At 35.0% G+C, this 23,663-nt stretch overlaps 1 protein-coding gene across 4 annotated transcripts in view; it reads left to right on the forward strand.

The window, feature by feature from the left end:
- COP1 (COP1 E3 ubiquitin ligase) overlaps positions 1-23,663 on the forward strand; it is a 268,642-nt gene that overhangs the window by 59,995 nt on the left and 184,984 nt on the right. For 2 of the 4 annotated variants that reach the window (XM_082385644.1, XM_082385643.1), the window contains exons 6-8: positions 4,609-4,677; positions 16,976-17,035; positions 17,751-17,827. In XM_082385644.1, the coding sequence (XP_082241770.1) occupies positions 4,609-4,677; positions 16,976-17,035; positions 17,751-17,827 (206 nt within the window). The remainder of the gene's footprint in view (positions 1-4,608; positions 4,678-16,975; positions 17,036-17,750; positions 17,828-23,663) is intronic. The other 2 variants (XM_082385645.1, XM_082385646.1) reach the window with 2 other exon arrangements.

Below are 23,663 nucleotides of genomic sequence, written 5' to 3' on the forward strand. Positions count from 1 at the left end.
TGCTGCATCTGTTTTTATTCATGGATTTTTTCGCCTTATTTTGGGCCGTATTTTCCTTATTTGCATGCTTATTAATCTTTTGATTGGATGCCAGAAATTGTACATTTTACCTTGTTTAGTGTTGTTATTTTTGTATTCCTTTACACATTTCTAAACTTAGTTCTGGCATGTAGTTAAGTATTTTTGAAATAGTTTGATTCTCTTGAAGCTTGTTTTTTAAGCTTTGTTAGGTAGAACTAGAATCGATCTTTGGCAGTCTCATTGAGTGTTCTACCTGATGCCTGTGTATTTCGAAGTTTTTCCACCTAGCTCCTGGGATAATGTATTATTTCTGGTCCTTTGTCTGAAATTCATCCATTCATATAACTAGCCTGCTGTTTTGTTGTTTAAAGTAGGAATTCTATCTTTCTCATTGCATTTTAGCCAGTAACTTCAATTTGTTTGCTTTTGGTCCATTGAAATTTATTGTGATTTTTTTTTATGGCTCACTATATGGTCTGTTTTGTTAAATGTTCACCTTCATATAAAAGCAATGTGTTATTTGCTGTGCTTTATAAATGTAGAGTTTGTTAATATTATTCAAAAATTTATTTTCTCCTTGCTCCATCAATTATTGATTGGGGTATGTTAAAAATACAATTTTTGATTGTTTATTTTTCATGGATTTCTATGATTTTTACTTCATGTATTTTGAAGCCCGTTATTAGGTGCCTACATGTTTAGGATTGTTATGTCTTCTGGATGAATCATCCCCTTTGTCACTATGAATTGTATATGTTTATTGCTGGAAATATACCTTGTTCTGGAGTCTGCTTTTATATTTTCTGATGTTAATATAGCCTCAGTAGCTTAGTTATGACTAGAGTTTCTATGGTATATTCTTCTGTACCCTTTTACTTTCATTCTGTTGTTTTTATATTTTAAAGATGTGTCTCTTAACTGTATGTAGTTGAGTTTTTAATGCAATCTAATAAGCTCATTAATTCAAATGCTTAAGTTCATTTAAATGTAATATATAATAATTATCAATGTGGTCAGGTTTGAGGTCTACCATGCTGGTATTTGTTTTCTGTTTTTCCATATATTCCTTATTTCCCCTTTCTCCTTTCTTGCTTTCTTTAGAGATCATTGAGTTTCCAGGGTTTCATTTTAGTATACCATCTTCTCTATTTTTCGCATATTGCTTATTATTGTATTTCTAGTGGTTTCTCTAAAGATTACAAATGCCTTTTTTACTTTTCACAGTCAACCTTGAGTTTATAGTATGCCACTTCAAGGACATTGTATTCACAGTCGACATTGAATATACAGTTGACCCTTAAACAATGCAGCTATTAGGCGTGCTGACCCCTGCAAAGTTGTAAATCCGCATCTAACTTTATAATCAGCCCTCCATATCCACGGTTCAGTATCCATGGGTTCAACCAGCTATGGATCATGTAGTACTGCAGTTAGTATTTATCGAAAAAAATCCATGTATAAGTGGACCCATGCAGTTCAAACCTGTGTTGTTCAAGGGTCAACTATATACCATTTTATGGAAAGTACAAGACCTTATAGTATTTCAATTTACCAAGCTCCTGCCTTTTGTGATTCAAATTATATTATAAACCCCACCAGTTATTTTTGCTTTTAATAAAGTTAATAGTCTTTTGAAGAAATGATGCAAAAAAAGAAAAAAAAAAGACCCTTTTAAATCAAAATATTTACCCTTTTGAGTTGTCTCCATTTTCTCTTGTAGATCTGAGGTTCCATCTGAGTCATTTCCCTTTTGTCTGAGTAATTTTCTTTACTATTTCTTGTATAGCTGATAGTTTTGTTCTGCATAGAAGTCTGGTTTTTTTGTTTTCTTTTAACGCTTCAAAGACGTATTTTCATTTTCTATTTGCTCCTTTGTTTCTGATGAAATTTTCAGTCATTCTTAATGTTCTTCCCCTAGTGTATCCTTTTTAGCTGCTTTTAAGATGTTCTTTTTGACATTAGCTTTCAGTTTGACTGTGATATTCCTAGCTTTCATTTAAAAAATATTTATCCTGCTTGTGTTTCACAGAACAGGAGGATCTGTTTGTTGAACATGTGAACCATTATTTATTCAGCCCTGTGCTCTCTCTCCTTTTCCTTAGGATTCCAGTCATATGTTTTATTGTTTCATATTATCCCACATATTTCTGATGCTCTGTTTTTATTTTTTCTCTCTCTGAATTGGGTTAAGTAATTTATATTGAACTTTCTTTGAGTTCGTTATTCCTTTCCTCTGTTCTGTCCATCTGTTCCTAACTTCATTCATAGTTTTTTTATTTTTATTTTTTTATTTCAGACTTTTTATTCTTCATTTCTAGGTTACACTTTGTTCTTTCAATTCTTTTCTGATTCTCCATTTTTTTTGCTCATTTTGTCCATTTTCTCAATTCTTTTTTTATTTCATTTTTTTATCCAGCAGGTTCTTATTAGTTATCTATTTTATACATATTAGTGTATATATGTAAATCCCAATCTCCCAGTTCATCCCACCACCACCCCCCCATTAATTCTTTAATAATATAGAGACATATTTTAAAGTCTTTTTTGCTCATTCCAGCAAGTGTGTCATCTGTGAATTTCATTCTTTTGCCTGTTTGTTTTTTTGTTTGTTTGGTTTTTTTTATTTTTGACTGTGTTGGGTCTTCGTTGTGCATGGGCTTCTCATTGCAGTGGCTTCTCTTGTTGCGGAGCACGGCCTCTAGGCGCATGGGCTTCAGTAGTTGTGGCACGCAGGCTCAGTAGTTGTGGCTCGTGGGCTTCAGAGCACAGGCTCAGCAGTTGTGGCACACGCGCCCAGCCGCTCTGCGGCATGTGAGATCTTCCCGGACTAGGGCTTGAACCCATGTCCCCTGCATTGGCAGGCGGATTCCCAACCCCTGGGCCACCAGGGGAGTCCCATTTTGACTGTTTTTTTCTCTTGACTTTTCCTACTTCTTTCCCTGTCTTGTAATTTTAAAGTTGTATTCAAGAGCAGTACAGAGACTAAAGTAGTTAATACTTTCTTCCTGAATGGTCTTGCCTTTTCCTTTGTCAGGGAGCAAGGATAAGAGACTGACCTCTTTGGTCTAATCAGTAATTTAGCTGAGTTGGTGCTCAGTTGTTGCTTGAGCTAGTTTCAGTTCATTGAAAGTGAAGTGGGGAATTCTATGGCAGTCCAGTGGTTAGGATTCTGTGCTTTCACTCCTGAGGGCCTGGGTTCATTCCCTGGTCAGGGAACTAAGATCCTGCAAGCCAAAGTGGCCGTGCTTTTTTATAGTATGTGCAATATCTCAGTGACTCTTCAAATTTTGACTGGCTTATTCTTATCAATCTATAAACATACAGATTCCTAGAATCTTTTCTAGAGTAACAGAATCATATAAAATCCATCCCAGTGTCTATTTTAAGAAATGCCTCAAATAATTCTGTTGCACAGCCAGGTAAACGAAAGTTTTATTAATCTTTCTTATTTTTGTTTGTTTTAGAAATGCTCCACTGGACTTTTTTATTCTTCTAAAATATGTATAGGAAAGTTGGAATTGTAGTTGTTCATAAACCATGTCTTATTGTTATTCCACTTTTAGCTTTTGATATTCTTTTTATGTATATTTATCAGATGTAGCTGAAATTCATTGGTTCATTGTGTAAATTTTAATACTAAAAGGTATCTTTTTGTAATTTTATTTTATTTTATTTATTTATTTTGGCTGTGCTTGCAGGATCTTAGTTCCCCTAACAGGGATTGAACCCACTCCCTCAGCATTGAAAGGGCAGAGTCCTAACCATTGGACCACTGGGGAGTTCCCCTGTAATTTTATTTTTTGATAACAAAAAATGTTAAACTTATATTACCATTTATCTGTTACATCTTTGTTTCAGTTACCAGTGTGTATTATTTACCCTCCCTCCACTTGATAATATTAAAATTTTGTTTTTAAATTTTTGAGTTTGACTGAAATCTTTCATAGAAATATATTAATTCTCACATCTGTGTAAGTAATGACCAGAAATAGTAAATTAGATTTCTGAAAAGCATGAATTTCTTCCTATTTATTATGCTTCTTACTCCCCTGAAAGTTAAATTCTTATGGGGAAAGTGATTTCAGTGTCTAGAAACTACATTGGCTCCACTGTGTTTTTGTTTTTTAAATTAAAAAAAATTTTTTTGGCCACACCACACAACATGTGGGATCTTAGCGCCCCAACCAGGAATTGAACCCCCACCCCCTGCATTGGAAGCACAGAGTCTTAACCACTGTACCCCCAGGGAAGTCCCTCCACTACAGTTTTTGTCTTGATGTTTTATTAGTTTGGTTGGGGAAGAGAAAGCCAGGACAGATAACAGAATTGCCATTTCCCATAAATAGTTTTTTTTGCATGGTCGATGAGAAATGTAGTTGAAAACACCTGTTGTTTTCAAGTTAGTTTTAGGGGAAATGGCTTGCTTTTAAAAATGCCAATTAGCAAGTGGAAAACTGACTAAATAGAAATGAGACTAACTTAAATGGATGAATTAAGTTGCTTCATACTGATTATACTGTGGTGTTAAAGAAAACTTTGAACTCAAAGTTATATTTTTAAAAGAGCAATTATAATTTTCTATTATAGGAATCACATGCAGCCCAACTACAGATCCTTATGGAATTCCTCAAGGTTGCAAGAAGAAATAAGAGAGAGGTATATTATTTTGTGTATTTTACGTGATGTGTCATTTACTGTTGTTGACTCTTCCCATTTTTTTCCCCATTTTTGTGAAGGCATTTCAGGTTAAAAATTTTATTTAAACATTTAAAAGCATTTGAGTTTTCAGGAGTTTTATTTTTTTTAAGCTTTGTTATTTTAACTTCTTTTACGTTTACAACTTGATGTTTTAAAAATCCCTTTTTGGAGGTGTGCTAAAAAGTTTTCTGTAGGAGTGAATATAATGATGTTACCTCAAAGCTATAAAGAATAGATAGTGGAATTATCAAATGGCAGTCTAACTTTCACCCTGAAAAGAAAACGTAGGAAAATTTAGATAATGAAGTCTTAAGTAGAGAGGGTTACAATTTTCCTATGATTAAAATACATCTTGGTGGGGGGAAACAAGTAAAAATATAGCTACCTATTTAGAACTTGGAAAGTGTAAGTCATGCAGGATAACTAAAAGATTACTTTTTATTAATAATTTTATAACAGAATGTCCTAATTTAACATTTAAGATTCCTCAGTCATTTCACAATAGTATAAAATACGAGAAAATGAAAGGCAAAATCCTGTGTTCTTGGTAGCATGCTAAAATAACTTTGAAAACTGTTTTATATTTAAATTCCCAACTGTTACATTTTTACTTTCAGTTGTCTAATTAGGACATTTTTTACTCAAAAAAATATAACCATATTTGTTAGGTTCCAGGCCATCTTTATTATTTTTGAAAATAAAAAGATGAGAACTTATTTTGATGAAGTACTTTAAGTGTGCATTGCCAGAACTTTACATTATCTTAGTTTGATATTTCTCCTTTTTTTGGACTATTCATGATGTCTGTTTTTAACTTTTTCTTTGTTCAGATTGGATTTTTCTGTGTTATGCTAGTGTTGATAGCTAAATGTTCTTTACCTGGTTTATGATTGTATTTTTCTTTAACTTTTGCTGAGGTAGCAGTTGTGATTTTAATGTTTTAGTGTCTATTAAAAATTATCTTCAGTATGAATTTTATATATTCTTCTTGATTTTTAATTTTATTATTTTGGTGGGTACTTTAACTTCAATTTGCATAAGAATCACCTGAGGATCTTCTTAGAATCCAAGTTCTGATTAAGAGGGTGTGTGTTTGAGCCTGATAATCTGCATTTCTAGCAAGCTCCAGGTGATGATGCTATTGGTCCGTGGACCACACTTTGAGTAACAAAGCTGAACATTTTATAGCATACGGAAACAAAATTATTAATTCAGTATGTACACTCAACCGTCTTTGCTATAGCAAATTCTTTGGAAAAGTGATAATTTTTTATATTCCGTACATACCTTCTCTCCTTTCAAAACAGAATGTGAAATTGTTTTGCATTAGTTTTATGTGGTTCTTTTTACCTTAGTCTTTGAACTCATCGAGTGAGATTTGGTACATAGGAAATTATCTGATAATGAATCAGTTAAGTGAACAGTCCAAACATACGGATATCTGGGGGGTTAAATGAAATGGCTGATCACTATGTATGATCTGAATTATTTAAGGTTTTCATTAGCCTCTGAGGTTTTTCACACTTCTCTAGTGTCTGTTAATGCTTGCAATATATTTAGATTTGAAATTGTCTCAGGTAAGAAGGATGCAGCATATAACTATAAAATAAACAACTATGAACGTTCTGGGACTTTTACTAGCAAGCTGACAAGTTAGCCCGCCACAGTTTCGTAGATGCTGGCAGAAGACATGAGACTTCTGGGTTGGAAATAAAGCCTTGATTACTCATGGCATATCTGGCAGCATCAGCTTCGTGACCTGCAAGTCCCTCAGGGGCGGTTTAGAGATGGGCCTTGGTAGATTCTGCATATACAATGGATATATATTACAACCAAAGAACCTTGAACTTAGGATACCCCAGTCTTTTAAAGGGGTCTACTAGCAAATCTGTTCAGTCTTTGCCCTGCAGGGAGACACTATTTTTATTTTATTGATCAGAAAACAAATCTGCCCTCTCTCCTGGAGGAAGTCACTATTTCTGTCTTGCCAGGGTGTTCACTAAACAAACATCCTTGAAAAGATAATTTGGAACAAAAGTTATCAAAAGATGTGCAGAAATGGGAGAGATCAATGGAGAATGTTTCCCAACGATAGCTCTTCCTTGTTATATTAATTTGTCCTCTCTCTGATGTGGTGGCTGGTGGCCTCCAATATCTCCTTCTATGATATTGCCTTTGATCATATGGCCCTTAGTATCAGTGTTCCTATATTTTTGTTATTATGTCTGGGTTAATTGTGCTTTAGAATTTTTTAGCTTGAGTTTAGTTTGAATCTTATAAGATCCTTGTGAATGATGGATTTCTTTTCTCTCTTGGATCATATTTTCTTATGGTAGGCAATTTAACCAAGAAACATACTGGTTCCAAGTACTTCTGGATATTGGTGCCTCTTAATATGCAATGATTATACTGTTATTAATACATTTTGGTTTTCTTGTTTTTAGTGTATCCATAATTGAGTGATTCTGAGTATTTCAGGTTTAACTACGCAAGGGACTCTGAGGAGCTAGGTTAACAAAGTTTTAAAACTTCGAAAATTTGGAGCTAGGTTAACAGACTTAAAAACTTACCAGTTACTTTGATTAAATTACATAAATTTTTCCGTGATTGGAGTCAGGTACACTAGAGATTTGGAAATAGTAAACTTCAGTCTAGAAAATGTAGTTGATTAATACCTCATGATTTAGTACAGACAGAATGAAGTGAGTGGTTATTTTTTTTGCATATATTATGAAGTATATATTTGTGTGTTTAATCCTCAAAGTGAATATGGTTGTTAAAGGTCTTATCTCCTGTAGTATAATTTATACTTGAACTTATTCAAGCAAAATACAGACTGACCAGGAGACAAACTACTGCTTCTGATTTTTTTTTTCCTAAGATTAACATTCAGACTTTGAAAATTAACTTTGTGATTTTATGCTTGACTTTTAATTGCGGTTATGATGAGTCTAAACCAAGACTAAGAATCTGCTTTTCAGATTTAACATACGTATTTGTTCCAATGTCACATCTTGCTGTTAGAATCCTACATTTAATTTTTATTTGTGATTTATTTTTTTCCTTGACTCTCCTTTGAATATTAAGAGAAAGGAATGTGCAAGGCACATAGTAGGCATTTTCATTAGTTATCTATTGCTGTGTAACAAGTTACCCTAAAATTTAATGGCTTAAAAACATCATTTAATATATTGTGTCAGGAATCTTGGTGCAGAGTAACTGAGTGCCTTTGCTCAGGGTTTCTCACCAAGCTACGCTCCAGATGTTGGCCAGGGCAGCAGTTATCTTAAGGTTCGACTGGGATAGGAATGCTTCCAAGTTCACTTGTTGGCTGTTGGAAAGAGATACCATATTCTTACCACATGGGCTTCTCCATAGGATAACTTACTGTGTGGCAGCTGACTTACCTCAGAGGGAGCAAGAGAGGGTTTTGAAGACAGCAGTCACATGCTTTTTGTAGATTAATCTTGAAAGTTACATCTCAACAAGTGTTCTGTTTTTTCCATTAGAAGCAAATCTTTGGGTCCAGCCTACACAAAGAGAGGGAATTACACAAGGGTGTGAATTCTGAGGTGGGAATCTTTGGAGGCTTTCTTAGAGCCAGCCTACCACAGCACTTAATAAATATATGTTTTTAAATGAACATGTTATTCTTTCTTCATGGTCAGATTGAACAAAAGGGCTTTGGGTTCCATGTAAAAGCCAGTCTCCTCTGTGCAAATTTGTACCAACATTTGAACAATTGTCTTATATTTCATACGATTTAATTTTAAAATATACTTTTGGACATTTGTGGTACCTGTTTAATTCATTGTAATAGGACAGTTTTGATGAGTCTTGGTTTCCTTTTGGTTTTGTTTGGAATTTTATTTTGAATATTTGAAAGAATTGCATTTTACAATGTTTTTATATGAAATAAAGCACAGAAAACTTCGTAAAACGAATTTACAGTTTAGAGATTCATAGTAGAGTGATCATCCATGTAACCATCATCCTGATTAAACAATAGATTTTTGCTAGGCCTCCTGAAGCTCCCTCCCTACCCTTTCCAGATTATAGCCTTCTCCCTTGCCCATTAGGTAGTCAATATTCTGATATTTATGGTAATCACCTCTCTGTTTTTCTTTATTGTTTTGATCCCTAAGTATTTATAAGTCTCTTCTTTTGAACTAATATAAATGCACTTCTGCATTATATAATGTTTTGTTCTTGTCTTTGGCTCAGTGTTAAGATTCATCCCTATTGTTGTATATGGCTATAATTGATTCATTTTTGTTGTTGTATAGTATTCTATTAAATGAATACACCCCATTTTTGTTGTTGATGGACTTGTGAGTTGTTTTTGGTTTTGAGCTGTTTACAATGTTATTTACTATCTTATATATTTATCCAGGTATATATTGGCATATATCTCTCTATGCTACATATGTAGAAGTGGAATTAATGAGTCATAGGATATGTACATCTTCTAATTTAATAGATAATGCCAAACAATGCCTGAGCAGTTGTATTGGTTACTCTTCCTACAGGCATTGTAGGAATGTTCCTATTGCACTATATTCTTGCCAGTACTTGGTGTCAATAGACTTTTTTCAGTTTAGCAAATCTTAGGATATGTATTGCTATCTTTTTGTGGTTTTAAGTTGCATTTCCCTGAGACCAGTGAGGTTGAGTACACAGTACTATGAATTGGCCATTGGGATTTTTGTGTATGTGTGAAGTACTTGTTTAAAGCTTTGTGCATCTTTTCTATTTAGTTGATTTTCTTATTGGTTTATTGTCTATATATTCTAGATAAAAGTTCTTTGTTCTATCTATCTATCTATCTATCTCTCTATCTACTTATCTATAGCAGATCTTTTTCCCCTCTAATTGGGCTCCTTTTTCCATTGTTTTAATGATGTCATTTGATAAGCAGAAGTTTCTGTCTATAATAGAGTCAAATTTATTAGTCTTTCCTGTTATAATTAGTACCTTTTATGTTAGGTAAAGAATTCTTCTCCACCTGAGGTCATGAAGACATTTTGCTGTATTACCTACTTGAATCTTTACCTTTTATTTTTCATACTCGCATCTGTAATCTACTTGGGAATTTTTCATATGGGTGTCCAGATGTCCAAGCATCCTTAATGAAAAAGTCCATCCTTTTCCCATTGCTTTGGAATACCACATCTGTCATACATCATGTGTCCATACATGTGTGGGTCTGTTTCTAGGCTCTCTTCTGCTCCACTGGTCTGTCTATCTTTTTGGCAATACCGCATTGTATTAAATACTAGAACGTTAAAGTAAGTTACTATTCTTTTTTAGGAAAGTCTCAGCTATTCATGGCTCTTTGTATTTCTCTATAAATATTAGAACCAGCTGATACATTTCCATGGTACACTGCTGTGATTTTTATTGGGATTACTTTGATTCCATAGATGAATTTGGTAGAGTATCTTTACAATATTGAGTCCTCTAGCCTTTGAACATGGTATTTCTCTCTGTATATCTAGGTCCTTAAGAATGTCCTTCAAAATTTTGATGTTTTTCAGGGTATTATTCTTACACATCTTTATTTTAAAGTTGTTCTTAGGTCTTCAATCATTTTTGTGCTATTGTAAGTGATGTCTGTGTCTTTAATTTCAGTTTCTTATTATTCATTGCTGGTATATAGAAATGCAGTTGATTTTGACACTTTTTTTGGTATCCAGCAACCTTGTTAAAATCATTAATTCTAATAATTTATTTGTAGATTATTTTATGTTTTCTGTGTACACATCATCATCTGCAAATAATAACAGTTTAGTTTCTTTCTTTATGATCCTTATATCCTTTATTTATTTTTCTTGTCTTACTCTGCTGGCTAGGACATCCGGTACAATGATGAATAGAAGTGGTGATAGCGGGGCATCCTAGTCTTGGTGCTGATCTCAAAGTGAAAGCTTTCGACGTGTCACCATTAGGTATGATGTTTTCTGTAGGTTTTTGGTAGCTATTTTTTTTATCATTCAAGGAGCTAAGTTTCTATTCCCAGTTTCCTAAGAGGATTTTTTTTTCTAAATTGTAAGTGGGGGTTGAGTATTCTCCAAAATTTTTGTGCAGTTGAGATGATATTTATTTTTCATTATGTTAAACTGGATAATTACGTTGGTTTGACATTAAAAAATCAATCAACTTTGCACCTAGGGTGACCAACTGTCCTGATTTTCCCAAGAGTATCCTAGTTTTATCACTGAATGTTCTGCATTCTAGAAACCCCACCAGGACAGTTGTTTGCTCTACTTGCCTTCCTTATTGCATCTGTATTCATTAATGAGGTTGTTCTTTAATTTTTTTTTTACACTGATCTTGTCCAATTTTGTTATAAAGATAGTTTTATCAAATGAGTTGAGGAATGTACCCTCTTCTTCTATTTTCTGGAAGAATTTGTAGAATCTAGGATGGATGTCTTTGCTGAATGTTTAAGGATTTTGCTGGAGAAGCTATCTGGACCTGTTGTTTGCAGAAGCTTTTTAAGTATTGATTCAGTTACTGCTTATTCAGATTTTTGTTTTACATACCATTTTTGACATGTTATACTTTTTCTAAGTGTTGTCTCTTTCATCTAAATTTCCAAATTTATTGGTATTAGCTTGGTCTTAATACTAAGTTTTTAATGTCCCCAGAGTTTTTAGTGATGTCTTTCATTCCTGACTCTGCTTATTGGTGCTGTGCATTTCTCTCTTTCTTCTTGATCAGTTCTTGCCAGAAATGTAACAATTTTGAGTTTTATCTGGGAACTAACTTTCAGTTTTATAGTCTCTATTTTGTTTTCCATTTTATTAATACCCTCTTTATATTACAGTTTCCATCCTTCTACTTTCTTTGGTTTTATTTTGTTGTTTCTTTTCTAATTTGTTAATTTGGATATACATATTAGTAGGCACACTTTTTTCTAGTATAGGCATTTGAGGCCACAATTTTTCTTTTAGTTGCATCTAATAATTATGATATGGCATTTTGTTTGTTATTCCTTAGTTCAAAATGGTTTCTAATTTTCATTATAGTTTTTCTTAGGCATGTGGGTTATTTAGAGATAAACTCATTACTTGGATGTGGGGATTTTCTTTTTTTTTTAATTATGGATTTCTGTTATAATTGCATTGTTATCAGAAAATAATTAGTGTTTTTCTTAATATGATATTTGCATTATCACCCGTTAGTTCATTAAATTTTGAAATATTTGTGCTTGAAAAGAATGTGTTTCCTGCAGTTGCATGGTGTGGTGTAAAGTTTGTTAAATGTATGGTGAGAATTTTTTGCATCCTTACTGAGTCTTTGGTTCCTTGTTATATCACTTAACTTATTTGAGGTGATTTTCTTATAGACAGCAGAGGTTTTTCATTCACTTCACCTGACTCAGCAGTCTTAGAATTTTGTATTTAGACCATTTACATTTAATGTAAATTTAGAGTTTAAGCCTGCCATTTTATTATTTGTTTTATGTTTCTTTTCTCTTTTTTTGTTCTTATATTTTTTCTTTAAGGGTTACTTGACTATATTTATATATTTTTAAAGACTTTGTTTTTTAGAGCAGTTTTAAGTTCACAGAATTGAAAGGAAGCTACAGAGATTTCCCATACACACTGTAGTAATATGCATTTAAGTTTCCTCCATGTCTTTTCATGGATTGAAAGCTCATTTCTTCTTAGCACTGAATATTATTCCATTGTCTGGATGTACCACTATTTATCCATTCATTTTCTGAAGGACATCTTGGTTGTTTCAAGTGTTGGTCTTATGAATATAGCTGCTATCAATGTTTTTTTTGGGAATCTTAAGTTTTCAACTCCTTCGGGTAAATACCAAGGAGTGTAATATTGTATCATACGATAAGAGTATGTTTAATTTTTTAAGAAACTGCCAAACTGTCTTCCAGAGTGGCTGTACAATTTTTCATTCCTACCAAGAATAAATGAGAGTTCTTGTTGCCACACATGTTCATCAGCTTTTGGTGTTGTCGGTGTTTTGGGTGTTGGATGATCTAATCAGTGTACAGTGCTTTCTTTTTTTTTTAATTTTTTTTTAGTGCTTTCTTGTTTTTATATCCATATATTAATTTTGCTACTCTTTTTTTAACCAATTTTTTTTCTGAATGTATATCAGTATTCTTCTGTTCAGTTTTGAATATGTCAGATAATTGAAGAAGTCTTGGCAGCCATAATGTATTCTAATTATATTAGCTCTAAAAAACAAAATACTGAATTTAATACTTAAACATATTTTTATCAAATCATAGTGATGGTCAAATAAATGAGTGCCAATGATACCTACCTGCACCAAAGCTAATGTCAATAAAAGGGGGCTCTATTTTTGAATTCTTTTATGTTTTAGTCTTAAGGAATTCTGAGACTTTCTTCACTTTTTAAATTTAAATTTTTAAAAAATTTTCTTTGGGTTTTGGTACAGTGTGCTGTGTTAAGAGAGTGCTTGATGGCTTAAGACTGTGCTCTCAAGTAGCATTTCTCCATCTTATGTATTTATTATTATTATTTTTAGTAGCCCCCAAACTCGTAATAGTGTGAAGGCAGATTTGATCCAGAGGTTTGTCTATTATCATTCCCAATTTGTGATCAATTTCATTTAGATAATGACAGTTCAGCTTTATGGACTTCCTTCATATATCTCCAAAACATTCTTGGACCCTGATTCATGCTTTTATTCTAGATTCTGCCTCTCTGGCTTATGAAACATATTTGCAGAGTGAAGTTAACCCAATTTTCTTTCTGTTTTTTAAAATGGTTATCCTTTGTCTTTCTTCTATTTCCTCGTACTATAATGTCTTATATTGATGCCTGAAAGGGGAACACTTGTTTTCATTATTCATCACCACTCTCCATATTTCTGGCCACCAAATGTGTAGGTCATTTCCCACACCAATTTTCCAGTTCTCTTTGGACACCAACTGAGTGTCCTACAGTTCAATTCAATTCAGTTCAGTTCTATCTAACACTGTCTACCTGGAGTTAGCCCCAGATTCCACTGGTTAAGGACTCAGTCCCACAAGACTGAGCTGCCCCTTCAGATGATAATTGCAAGTCCAGAAAGTCACATGTGCATCTGACCTACTGGCTCTAAATTGGTAGTTCCCATGTCTGCCTCCTTAGGTTTGATAATTTGCTAGAATGGGTCACATAACTTAGGAGAATAGTTTACTTACTAGAGTACCAGTTTATGGTGAAAGGATACAACTCAGGGGGCATGGAGCTTCCATACCCTCTCCAGATGTGCCAGTCTCCAAGCATCTCCATGTGCTCACCAACCTACATGTTCACCAACCCAGAAGCCCTTTGAACCCCTTAAGTTAGTGTTTTTTATGGAGGCTTCATTCCATGGACATGATTGATCGGCCATTGTTGATTCAACTCAGTCTCCAGCCCCTCTCTCTTCTCTGGATGTTAGAAGGTGGGGCTGAAAGTTCCAACCCTCTAATCACATGGCTGGTTCCCCTAACAACCAATCCCCATCTGGAGGCCCTACAGGAGGCTGTATTTCTTATTATAAATCAGAATAACACAATGTCTTAATAATTTAGAGCTTTAAACTTTTTCAGAATTTCGTCTTGAAATGTAAACACCTCATTTAACATGTGCTCTCTAAATAGTTTCCATTCTCTGAAATTTAAGAAAAAATTTCTTGTCTTGACACCTTTTCAGACTTTTTCACATAAGTAGGTTACATCATTTTATCGATACACTATACCTATGTATTTATTAGGGCAGCCCTTGTACCTTGGTTGTTTTATTTTAAATTGAACCATATGAAATTGCTGCTTTTGGAAGTAAAAATTGTTTGAACATTGGTAGTTTTATGTAGTTCATCTAATATACGGCCTTCATATATAGTAATGGATGTATTATTCAGCAAAGCTTTGGGGCACTGGAAGGATGGGACATTATCTTCAGAAGGTTGGGCATTAGCATTTAGTATTTTGAGACTTCAGGTGATACTGGATTTTTTTTCTTGGTACTTCAATTGCAGAAGTGGAATGAAAATTGTTAATTTGATCTTAAATATGTATTCTGTATCATAAGTGATATTGGCTGTCTCTGGATGTTGATATTTTAGATGTTTACTTTCATCCTTCTCTTTAAATGTGTTTTGAAAACAATCATACTAAAGACCCCGTCAGCATTTGTTTAAATAAGGATTTCAGCAGTGGAGCATTTCAAGCTAATTAAATGAAAAAAGTTAAGGGGTGACCATGGGATGTTTTGCTGAATTAGAGGTTAGGATCAGTGGAGTCGAAAATGGCTATGGACCAAAAGGCAAAAGGATTTAGTGATGATAGGAAATAACTGGGATATTTGTAGATGTCTTAGATCTGTTGACAGTGATTTGGCTGCTTGGACTGAGCCAGACCAGAGTGTTTTTTATGTTAGAGTGGAAGACTAATTATTGGGAATGGCCATTGAATGCAGTAGAAGTGGAAGTCCCCATCTAGTCTGGGGCATGAGAGAATTTATCACTTGACCAACTTTTATTTGAAAGAGTTCCAAGGCAGACTGTGTCCTTGAGGGAGAGCAAGGTTTCAGTTAAGTTAGGAGTATGGTGTGAAAAATTTTAGGGTGGAGTAAAGTTTATTAAAGTAGATGGAAGAATTGAAAGAATTTGACAATGCTAATCACTTTTTTTTTTAACCCCCTCCCCCTGTCCCCTCCATGGTTTCTGTGATACTGTGCTGTCTTTTCTCCTGGCTTTTGCCCTTGCCCTTATTGATGGTTGACATAGAGCTGCTCCTTCTTCCTTTGCCTATCTCTTAACCGTTGGTGTTCCCTACACCCAGTTTTTGTTCTCATCTCTTCTGACTATACTGATTGACATTGGGTGATTTCATTCATTGTCATAAATTCAGATTTATTATTTCTCTTTCTCATAGCTTTTAGGTCTTTGTGTGTATTATTATTTACTCTGTTTATTCTGTCTTTTCCCACTTTTTTTCCACCTGGCAAATGACTGTTAGTCCTTCAAGGCTCAGCATTTCATTTAATTTCAGATCCTATTTCAGTTATCCAGTTGCCTTTTCCCTCTCCCCAAGTTTTCCATGTAGGTTAGGGGCAGTCTGTGTACCTTTAATTCTTTGTACATAATAGCATCATAATGTTTTCTATGATATTTCAACTGTTGGTTTACTTTTTGCCATCTTCCCTAGACTGAGTTCCATGAGGGCAAGGGCTAGAGTTTTCTAAATCCTGTTCTTCACAGTGCTTAGCAAAAGGCTTAGGATTGGCAAATATTTGAATGAATATGTTACCAACTATGTATGTATTGCCACAGAAGAAAAGGCGCTTAAAAATCTGTTTGTCTGCCATGTATTTGCTGAATAATCTTGGACAAGTCACTTAACCTTTCTGTGCTTCATTTTCCTGTGTAGTAGTTCCTATTTCACACCTGGCAATAAATATTACATAAGTATTCATTATTGTTATTTTACATTTTAAAAATTGGCTCAATATATTTGGGTTAGATTACGACAGCCACTTATACGTAATAATGATAGAAATTTAAATTTGATAGTGTTTCTGAAAAGCAGTTTTGTTTTATGCAGTGAAGATTTGCTGACTATTTCTTTTGATTGAATAATTTCATTTTTAATAATCAGTGAAATTTGAAATGCAGACTCATATGTTCCAGAATTACTTATGATAGTTTGCAAACAACTTAAATCTCTGATGGTTAAATATATTGTTGAATGTGATGCAACAATTAAAATGTTTGCATTTTAATGCCGTGGAGAAAGGTTATGGTGCAGTAGGTAAGATATCAAAGATAGAACATTATCTTAAATATGTTTTAAAAAGTGCTTAAGAGGCTAACTTGTGATTGCTTTGGGGTGGTAGAATTTAATCTCTGAGACTTATTTTTATTTTTAAAATGGGGTTAACTGACATGCTGACATTAATTGCTGACAATTAAATGAGGTAATTTGAAAATTCTTCGGATGTCTTCTGTTTTTATTAAGTCATATTGTCATTGTTGTTCATCTTTAATATTTTTATTATAAAGCCAATCCTTGTATTAAAGAAAATACTGTTTTCTTAAATATTAAGTCTTTACGTTTACTTTTTAACATAGGAACTTACAGCACTTTTTTGTCTGCAGTTTTCACCCTGACAACCATTAGTGCACATTTTCCTAGAAATCATTTTGTAAACGTTAAGTTATTTTATGATTGTGGTGATGCTTTTGTGGTTTGGTTTAGGCTTTTTATTTCCTCCTCTCTAATCTACAGCAACTGGAGCAGATTCAGAAGGAGTTAAGTGTTTTGGAAGAGGATATCAAAAGAGTGGAAGTAAGATATCAAGAATTTCTCACGTCTCTAGTAATTTTTCAATTTCATGAAATTTTTGCTTTTCCTTTAAATTGCTGCATTAAATTTATGAGATTGGTCTCCATTGTATAGAAAGTCACAGTCATAATTTATGCAGTAATAGTTTATTAGGAGGCCTTTTCCTCTAGTTAATGATCAAAGTTAGAGTTCAATCCATTGTTTACTAGAAAGCTAATATTTGAATCAAGAGGAATGCTACTTAATATTTGCAGAGAATATTTTTAAAGTAGAGACTGACATATCCTGTTTTTCTGTACTTTGGAGAGTTGAACCTAATGATCCAGTTGCCATACTGTCATATTTATCTTAATATTTATCAATAGGGTCTCACCTGGATTAATGATTAGCTAGTTCACTGTTCACATAGTGTACTGTACAACTCATTCAAATTATTTACATTTGTCTTTTTCTGCATTCGGTAGCTTCATTAGTGATGAATATTTATTAAAGTGTTTCTGGTTCTTTAAGAATGTGTATCATAGAAAAAGCTTGTCTCTTAACTTTCAGATATCCTTGCTTTTGTACTCTGTGGAAAGGAAGCCTTGAGAAATTTGGGTGTTGAGGCAAAAAGGGACTGATAAAACCTGGGATTGGAAAGGAATATAATATCATAACTCCTTTTGATTTATACGTCTTCTCTTTGGAGTGTCTATAACTCTAATAATTGTGCTTCCAGGAAATGAGCGGCTTATACTCTCCTGTCAGTGAGGATAGCACAGTGCCTCAATTTGAAGCTCCTTCTCCATCACACAGGTACAAAGCTTGAAACTTGTAATTGCTTAGGATTTATGTTGCAGAGTGCACATATGGTATTAGTCCTTGGGAGCCTTTTCCATGTAATGTACAAAACCCCTGAGAAATTACTTAGGTCATGATCTAGAAATGAGATTGAGATAGCCTGTTTCCTTAATGCTTTGAATTTTCATGCCAGGGACAGTTAGTGAGTAGAATATTATAATACTGTGAATTCACTTTTGGATTAAAAGTTTGGTGGATTTCTTAAAATAATGGCAGCTTTAAATACTTTTTGAATTAAAATCAGATGACATTAAAAATCTATAATTGGAGAACATGAAATGGTAATATTAGGGAAGAATTAGATAAACTAATACCTTTAATTTTTCCACTAACCGGTTGAATTTTCTTGCAGATCTCGTTCCCCAGATTTAAAATGAGGCCATTAGATAGATCTATTAGTTTAGATATCCCTGGTATTTTCTTTATAACTCCCCATTATTAATTTGTCTTCCCTTCTGTACCCTCTATTAGAGCAGGAATTACATTTGTCTTGCTCGTGACTGTTCCCCTAGGTTTTAGAGTAGCAGTAGTGACTGGCCTCCTTCAGTAAGTTTTTGTGAAATATAGTGAATGTCTGTGGTCCCTATATAGCTCTGAAGTTCTGTTTGAAATATCTACTACCTAAAATTTGAATTTGAACTTTTTTGTTGTGTTCAAAGCAAGAGCAATTTTACATGTTTTTAACTTGCTAATCCATTTAGGATAGTGGTCTAATGTAAGCTTTTCAGACAGATAGTTTTAGGATAACACATGGATTATCAGGCAGTCCAATGACAGTATTAGAGATTACACTCACCTTCAGAGCCAGTGTCAGTTCAGGAAAGCTATTTTAGATCTAGTTTGGGGCAATATGTGGGGAAGGGGCACAAGGGATATTCAGTTAAAGAACATTCCTGGGATGTTTGATATTTTTCATTAACCATTTTATGGAGAATCCTCGTGAGTACTAGGTGATTCTGGGGTCACTTTACCAGTGTAATTCAGCTTGTTTTTGTCCCTATTTTATTTTATTTGAAACACTTGGGAATGACTCAGCTGTGGGATATTATCTTTAAGCTTAACATTCACTTCCTGATATACATGGAATCTTTGTCAGTGGAATATTTATTATGTGAGTGCATGCAGGCAAGTAAAAGTTGTCATACCACAAAATCTTCTCTAATAAACTGATGGTTCTCATCGTCCTATGACTCTCTGTCACAGCCTTTAACAGTAGTGTTTCTTTCTGTCTGTGTGTCCAGGTCTTTGTTAATCTTATTGATGACTTATAATAACTTGTTGACAATATAGTATTATATTCATTTAACTGGCTCTGTTTATTTAATGCCTCTGATGCACTGGGCACTGTTTGAAGTGTTGAATCTAGCTGGCAAATTTCCTGCCTTTATGGAGCTTACCTTTTGGGGGGTGTGTGTGTGGAGGTTGGGGCAGATGCTAAATAAGCAAAAATATAATATAGTAGTAGTACATAACATGTAGGTAGTACCCTAGGAAGGAAATTAGATGTATTAGAGAGCTGACACATGAATGAAGTGAAGAGATAATAAAAAGTCATGGGGGAGTTTTGAGTAGGATCTGTTTTAGATTTTAAAATATTTGCTGGGGTTCCCATGTAGAGGATAGAGCTTCTGTGTCCCTCTCAACCCCCTGCCATTGGAAGCTAGGAGGAACATTAGGAACATTGCAAGGGTCCAGGAGAGAGGAAATGGTGGAATTTTATTGGATTTTATAGGATTTTATCAGTGGAAGAGAAGGAAAGTGGTTGTATTGTAAAGTAAAATAGCTGATCTCATAAAAGATAGAGGATTTCATGATGTCTATGAAAACTTCGTTGAATCGCTAAAATCGTATGGAACACTATTGTCAAATGAGATTTGGGCAGAGGTGAGACTGGTTAACAGTTGAAGATGGGAAAATAGACAAACATGATATTTTCTTCAAAAGAGTGTTTTGATATTTTCTTGAAACAAGTGATTTGATTATCACTCAAGGTTTGAGAGAGACACTTGGGAAAATGATGTGGCTTTAAATATTCTTGGGAAATGACCCTTAAGATTTGGATGTGAAATTAAACATGGGAAGAATGTTATGTTATACTATCAATATTTAAGTTTTTTTTTTTATTTTTAAGAAATAGCATGTAGTTGAATTATAATTTTTCCCTCATAATTATTAGCTTCATTATTTAAATGCCAGACAGATTTTTTTTTTTATTTCTCACTGTAATGTTTTGGTCTCTCTTTTAATTGGTTTACTTTAAAAAAAGACTTTTTGTGGATTCTTTTTTTTTTTTTTCTTTCTATAATGAGGACCTTTTTAATAAGATCATTAAATCCCTTAGATAGATTTTGGGTTTATGGTCAGGTTTATGTATTTAATGAAAATAAAAAGAAAAGACATATAACTCTTACCACCCCCCATCAGTTTGTTTTCTTTTCTTTTTTTTTTTTATCATCTTTATTGGAGTATGATTGCTTTACAATGTTGTATTAGTTTCTGCTGTATAACAAAGTGAATCAGCCATATGCATACATATATCCCCATATCCCCTCCCTCTTGCATCTCCCTCCCACCCTGCCTATCCCACCCCTCTAGGTGGTCACAAAGCACCGAGCTGATCTCCCTGTGCTATGTGGCTGCTTCCCACTAGCTACCTGTTTTACATTTGGTAGTGTATATATGACAATGCTACTCTTTCACTTTGTCCCAGCTTACCCTCCTCCCTCCCCGTGTCCTCAAGTCCATTCTCTACCTCTGCATCTTTATTCCTGTCCTGCCCTTAGGTTCATCAGAACCATTTTCTTTATTTTTTTAGATTCCATATATATGTGTTAGCATACGGTATTTGTTTTTCTCTTTCTGACTTACTTCACTCTGTATGACAGACTCTAGGTCCATCCACCCTCACTGCAAATAACTCAACTTCGTTTCATTTTATGGTTGAGTAATATTCCATTGTATATATGTGCCACATCTTCTTTATCCATTCATCTGTCAGTGGACACTTAAGTTGCTTCCATGGCCCGTCAGTTTGTTTTCTGTATACCATGATTAGCTGTAATTGTCATATCCTGTCAGTTCTCTTCCTGCTGCCTTGTTTAGACCCCAAGTATCTCATGGAGTCGAGCAGTGGTCTTTTAATTATACTTCTACAGTGTATTGTGAGAAATCTGATGTTACTTTCCTGCTTAAAATCGTTCAGTTACTTTCCATTGCATGTAAATTGGTTTAGATCTAACTCTTTTGCATGGCCTTCCATAATCCCGTGTACCCTGCCTACTATTTTTGTGCTTTAGAATTGAATTTAACTCCCCAAGCAGGATGTTAAGGTACCTTTGCTTATATTGTGTTTTGCCTAGAAACTCCTCCTGGATTCCTCTCTGTTTTGTTTTTTTTTAATAAATTTATTTATTTTTGGCTGCATTGGGTCTTCGTTGCTGTGCGCGGGCTCTCTCCAGTCGTGGCGAGCTGGGACCACTCTTAGTTGCGGTGCACAGACCTCTCACCGCGGTGGCCCCTCCTGTTTTGGAGCACGGGCTCTGAGCACGCGGGCTTCAGTAGTTGTGGCACGTGGGCTCAGTAGTTGTGGCTCGCGGGCTCTAGAGCACAGGCTCAGCAGTTGTGGCGCACGGGCCTAGTTGCTCTGCGACATGTGGGATCCTCCTGGAACAGGGCTCGAACCCGTGTCCCCTGCATTGGCAGGTGGGCTCTTTAACCACTGTGCCACCAGGGAATTCCCCTGGATTTCTCTCTTAAGTAGCTATCCCACCCCACCCCACCCCAGCTGCTCCCAAGAATCCAGCCAAGGGTGAGCTTTTCTCTATTTTTTTTTTTAAATTTTTTAATTTTTTAATTCTAATTTTAATTTTTGGCTGCGTTGGGTCTTTGTTGCTGTGTGCAGGCTTTCTCTAGTTGCGGTGAGTGGGGGCTACTCTTCGTTGTGCTGCGCGGGCTTCTCATTGTGGTGGCTTCCCTTGTTACGGAGCACGGGCTCTTAGGTGTGCAGGCTTCAGTAGTTGTGGCACGTGGGCTCAGTAGGTGTGGCTCGCGGGCTCTAGAGCGCAGGCTCAGTAGTTGTGGCACACGGCTTAGTTGCTCTGCGGCATGTGGGATCTTCCCAGACCAGGGCTCAAAACCACGTCCCCTGCACTGGCAGGCGGATTCTTAACCACTGCGCCACCAGGGAAGTCCCTGTGTGTCTGTCATTTTTGCCAAAGGTCCAGATGAATCAAAATGAAGGAAAAAGCAAGGGGTCACTTTATGGATGTTAGAAGTATTTAACTATTATAAAGAATATATATATATATATATATATATATATATATATAAATATAATGGTGAGTTAGTACCTTGTGAATTGAATTTGTATATTTTATCATTTGAGTGAATAAACTAGTAAAATTCAAGGAATTTGATATTGTGTAATGGCTCCTGGACTAGGTTAAGAAATTCCTCTTTAACTCACCCACACAGCTCTATGCAGTTATACTTACCCCCGTGACATGCCCCCTCCCCCAAGTCATTAAAAAAAAAATGTGTGGGGCTTCCTTGGTGGCGCAGTGGTTGAGAATCTGCCTGCCAATGCGGGGCACACGGGTTCGAGCCCTGGTCTGGGAAGATCCCACATGCCGCGGAGCGACTGGGCCCGTGAGCCACAACTACTGAGCCTGCGCGCCTGGAGCCTGTGCTCCGCAACAAGAGAGCCCGAGACAGTGAGAGGCCCGCGCACCGCAATGAAGAGTGGCCCCCGCTTGCCACAACTAGAGAAAGCCCTCACACAGAAACGAAGACCCAGCACAGCCAAAAATAAATAAATAAATAGATAAATTTATTAAAAAAAAAAAATGTGTGATGGGGAGAGGGTGGTTGGTGGTTAGGGATGGCTCTTTGGTATAATGGATGAAAATGGACCCATCTTCTCTGTTATTGCATATTGGGTCTTTGGCTGGATTATGACCACTGACCAGAGCAGTGTTAATGGCTTCTTCTTCACATATTAATGCTTAAGTTTTTGGTACTTTTTGGCAATTATTATTGGTTTAACTGCTTTGTTTTACTTGGGAAGATAACTTCTTAAATTTTATTTTAATTTTTATTTATTTATTTATCTATCTATCTATTTATTTATTTCATTGTCTTTTATTTATTTATTTTTTGGCCACATTGCGTGTCTTGTGGGATCTTAGTTTCCCAACCAGGGACCGAACCCTGGCCCTTGGCAGTGAAAACGCGGAATCCTAACCACTGGACTGCCGGGGCATTTCCTAAGATAACTGTTTTTAAAACGTTAGGAATTGAAATGTTCTTACCGTCAAGTCTAACTCTAATCCTTACAGATTTGTCCCTAATTTATTATATATTTTAAACAAATCTTCTACATAAACCTAAAGAGTTTTTAATATAACATTTATTTCCCTTTATCCAGGAGGGGAATTATACAATATAGGAAATTCTCCATACACAGTCTGACACTATTTTCCGTACAGTAAGTCTCCTACATACGAACGAGTTTCGTTCCTAGAGAGCATTCGTAAGTCCAATTTGTTCGTTAAGTCCAACAAAGTTAGCCTAGGTACCCAACTAACACAATCGGCTATATAGTACTGTACTGTAATAGGTTTATAATACTTTTCACACAAATAATACATAAAAAACAAACACAAAAAATAAACATTTTTCATCTTATAGTACAGTACCTTGAAAAGTACAGTAGTACAGTACAACACCTGGCATACAGGGGCTGACATCAAGGGAACAGGCAAGAAGAGTTACTGACTGGAGGAGGGAGAAG

The sequence above is a fragment of the Balaenoptera borealis genome, assembly GCF_965194805.1.
Source record: "Balaenoptera borealis genome assembly, chromosome: 1".
Taxonomy (NCBI): domain Eukaryota; kingdom Metazoa; phylum Chordata; class Mammalia; order Artiodactyla; family Balaenopteridae; genus Balaenoptera; species Balaenoptera borealis.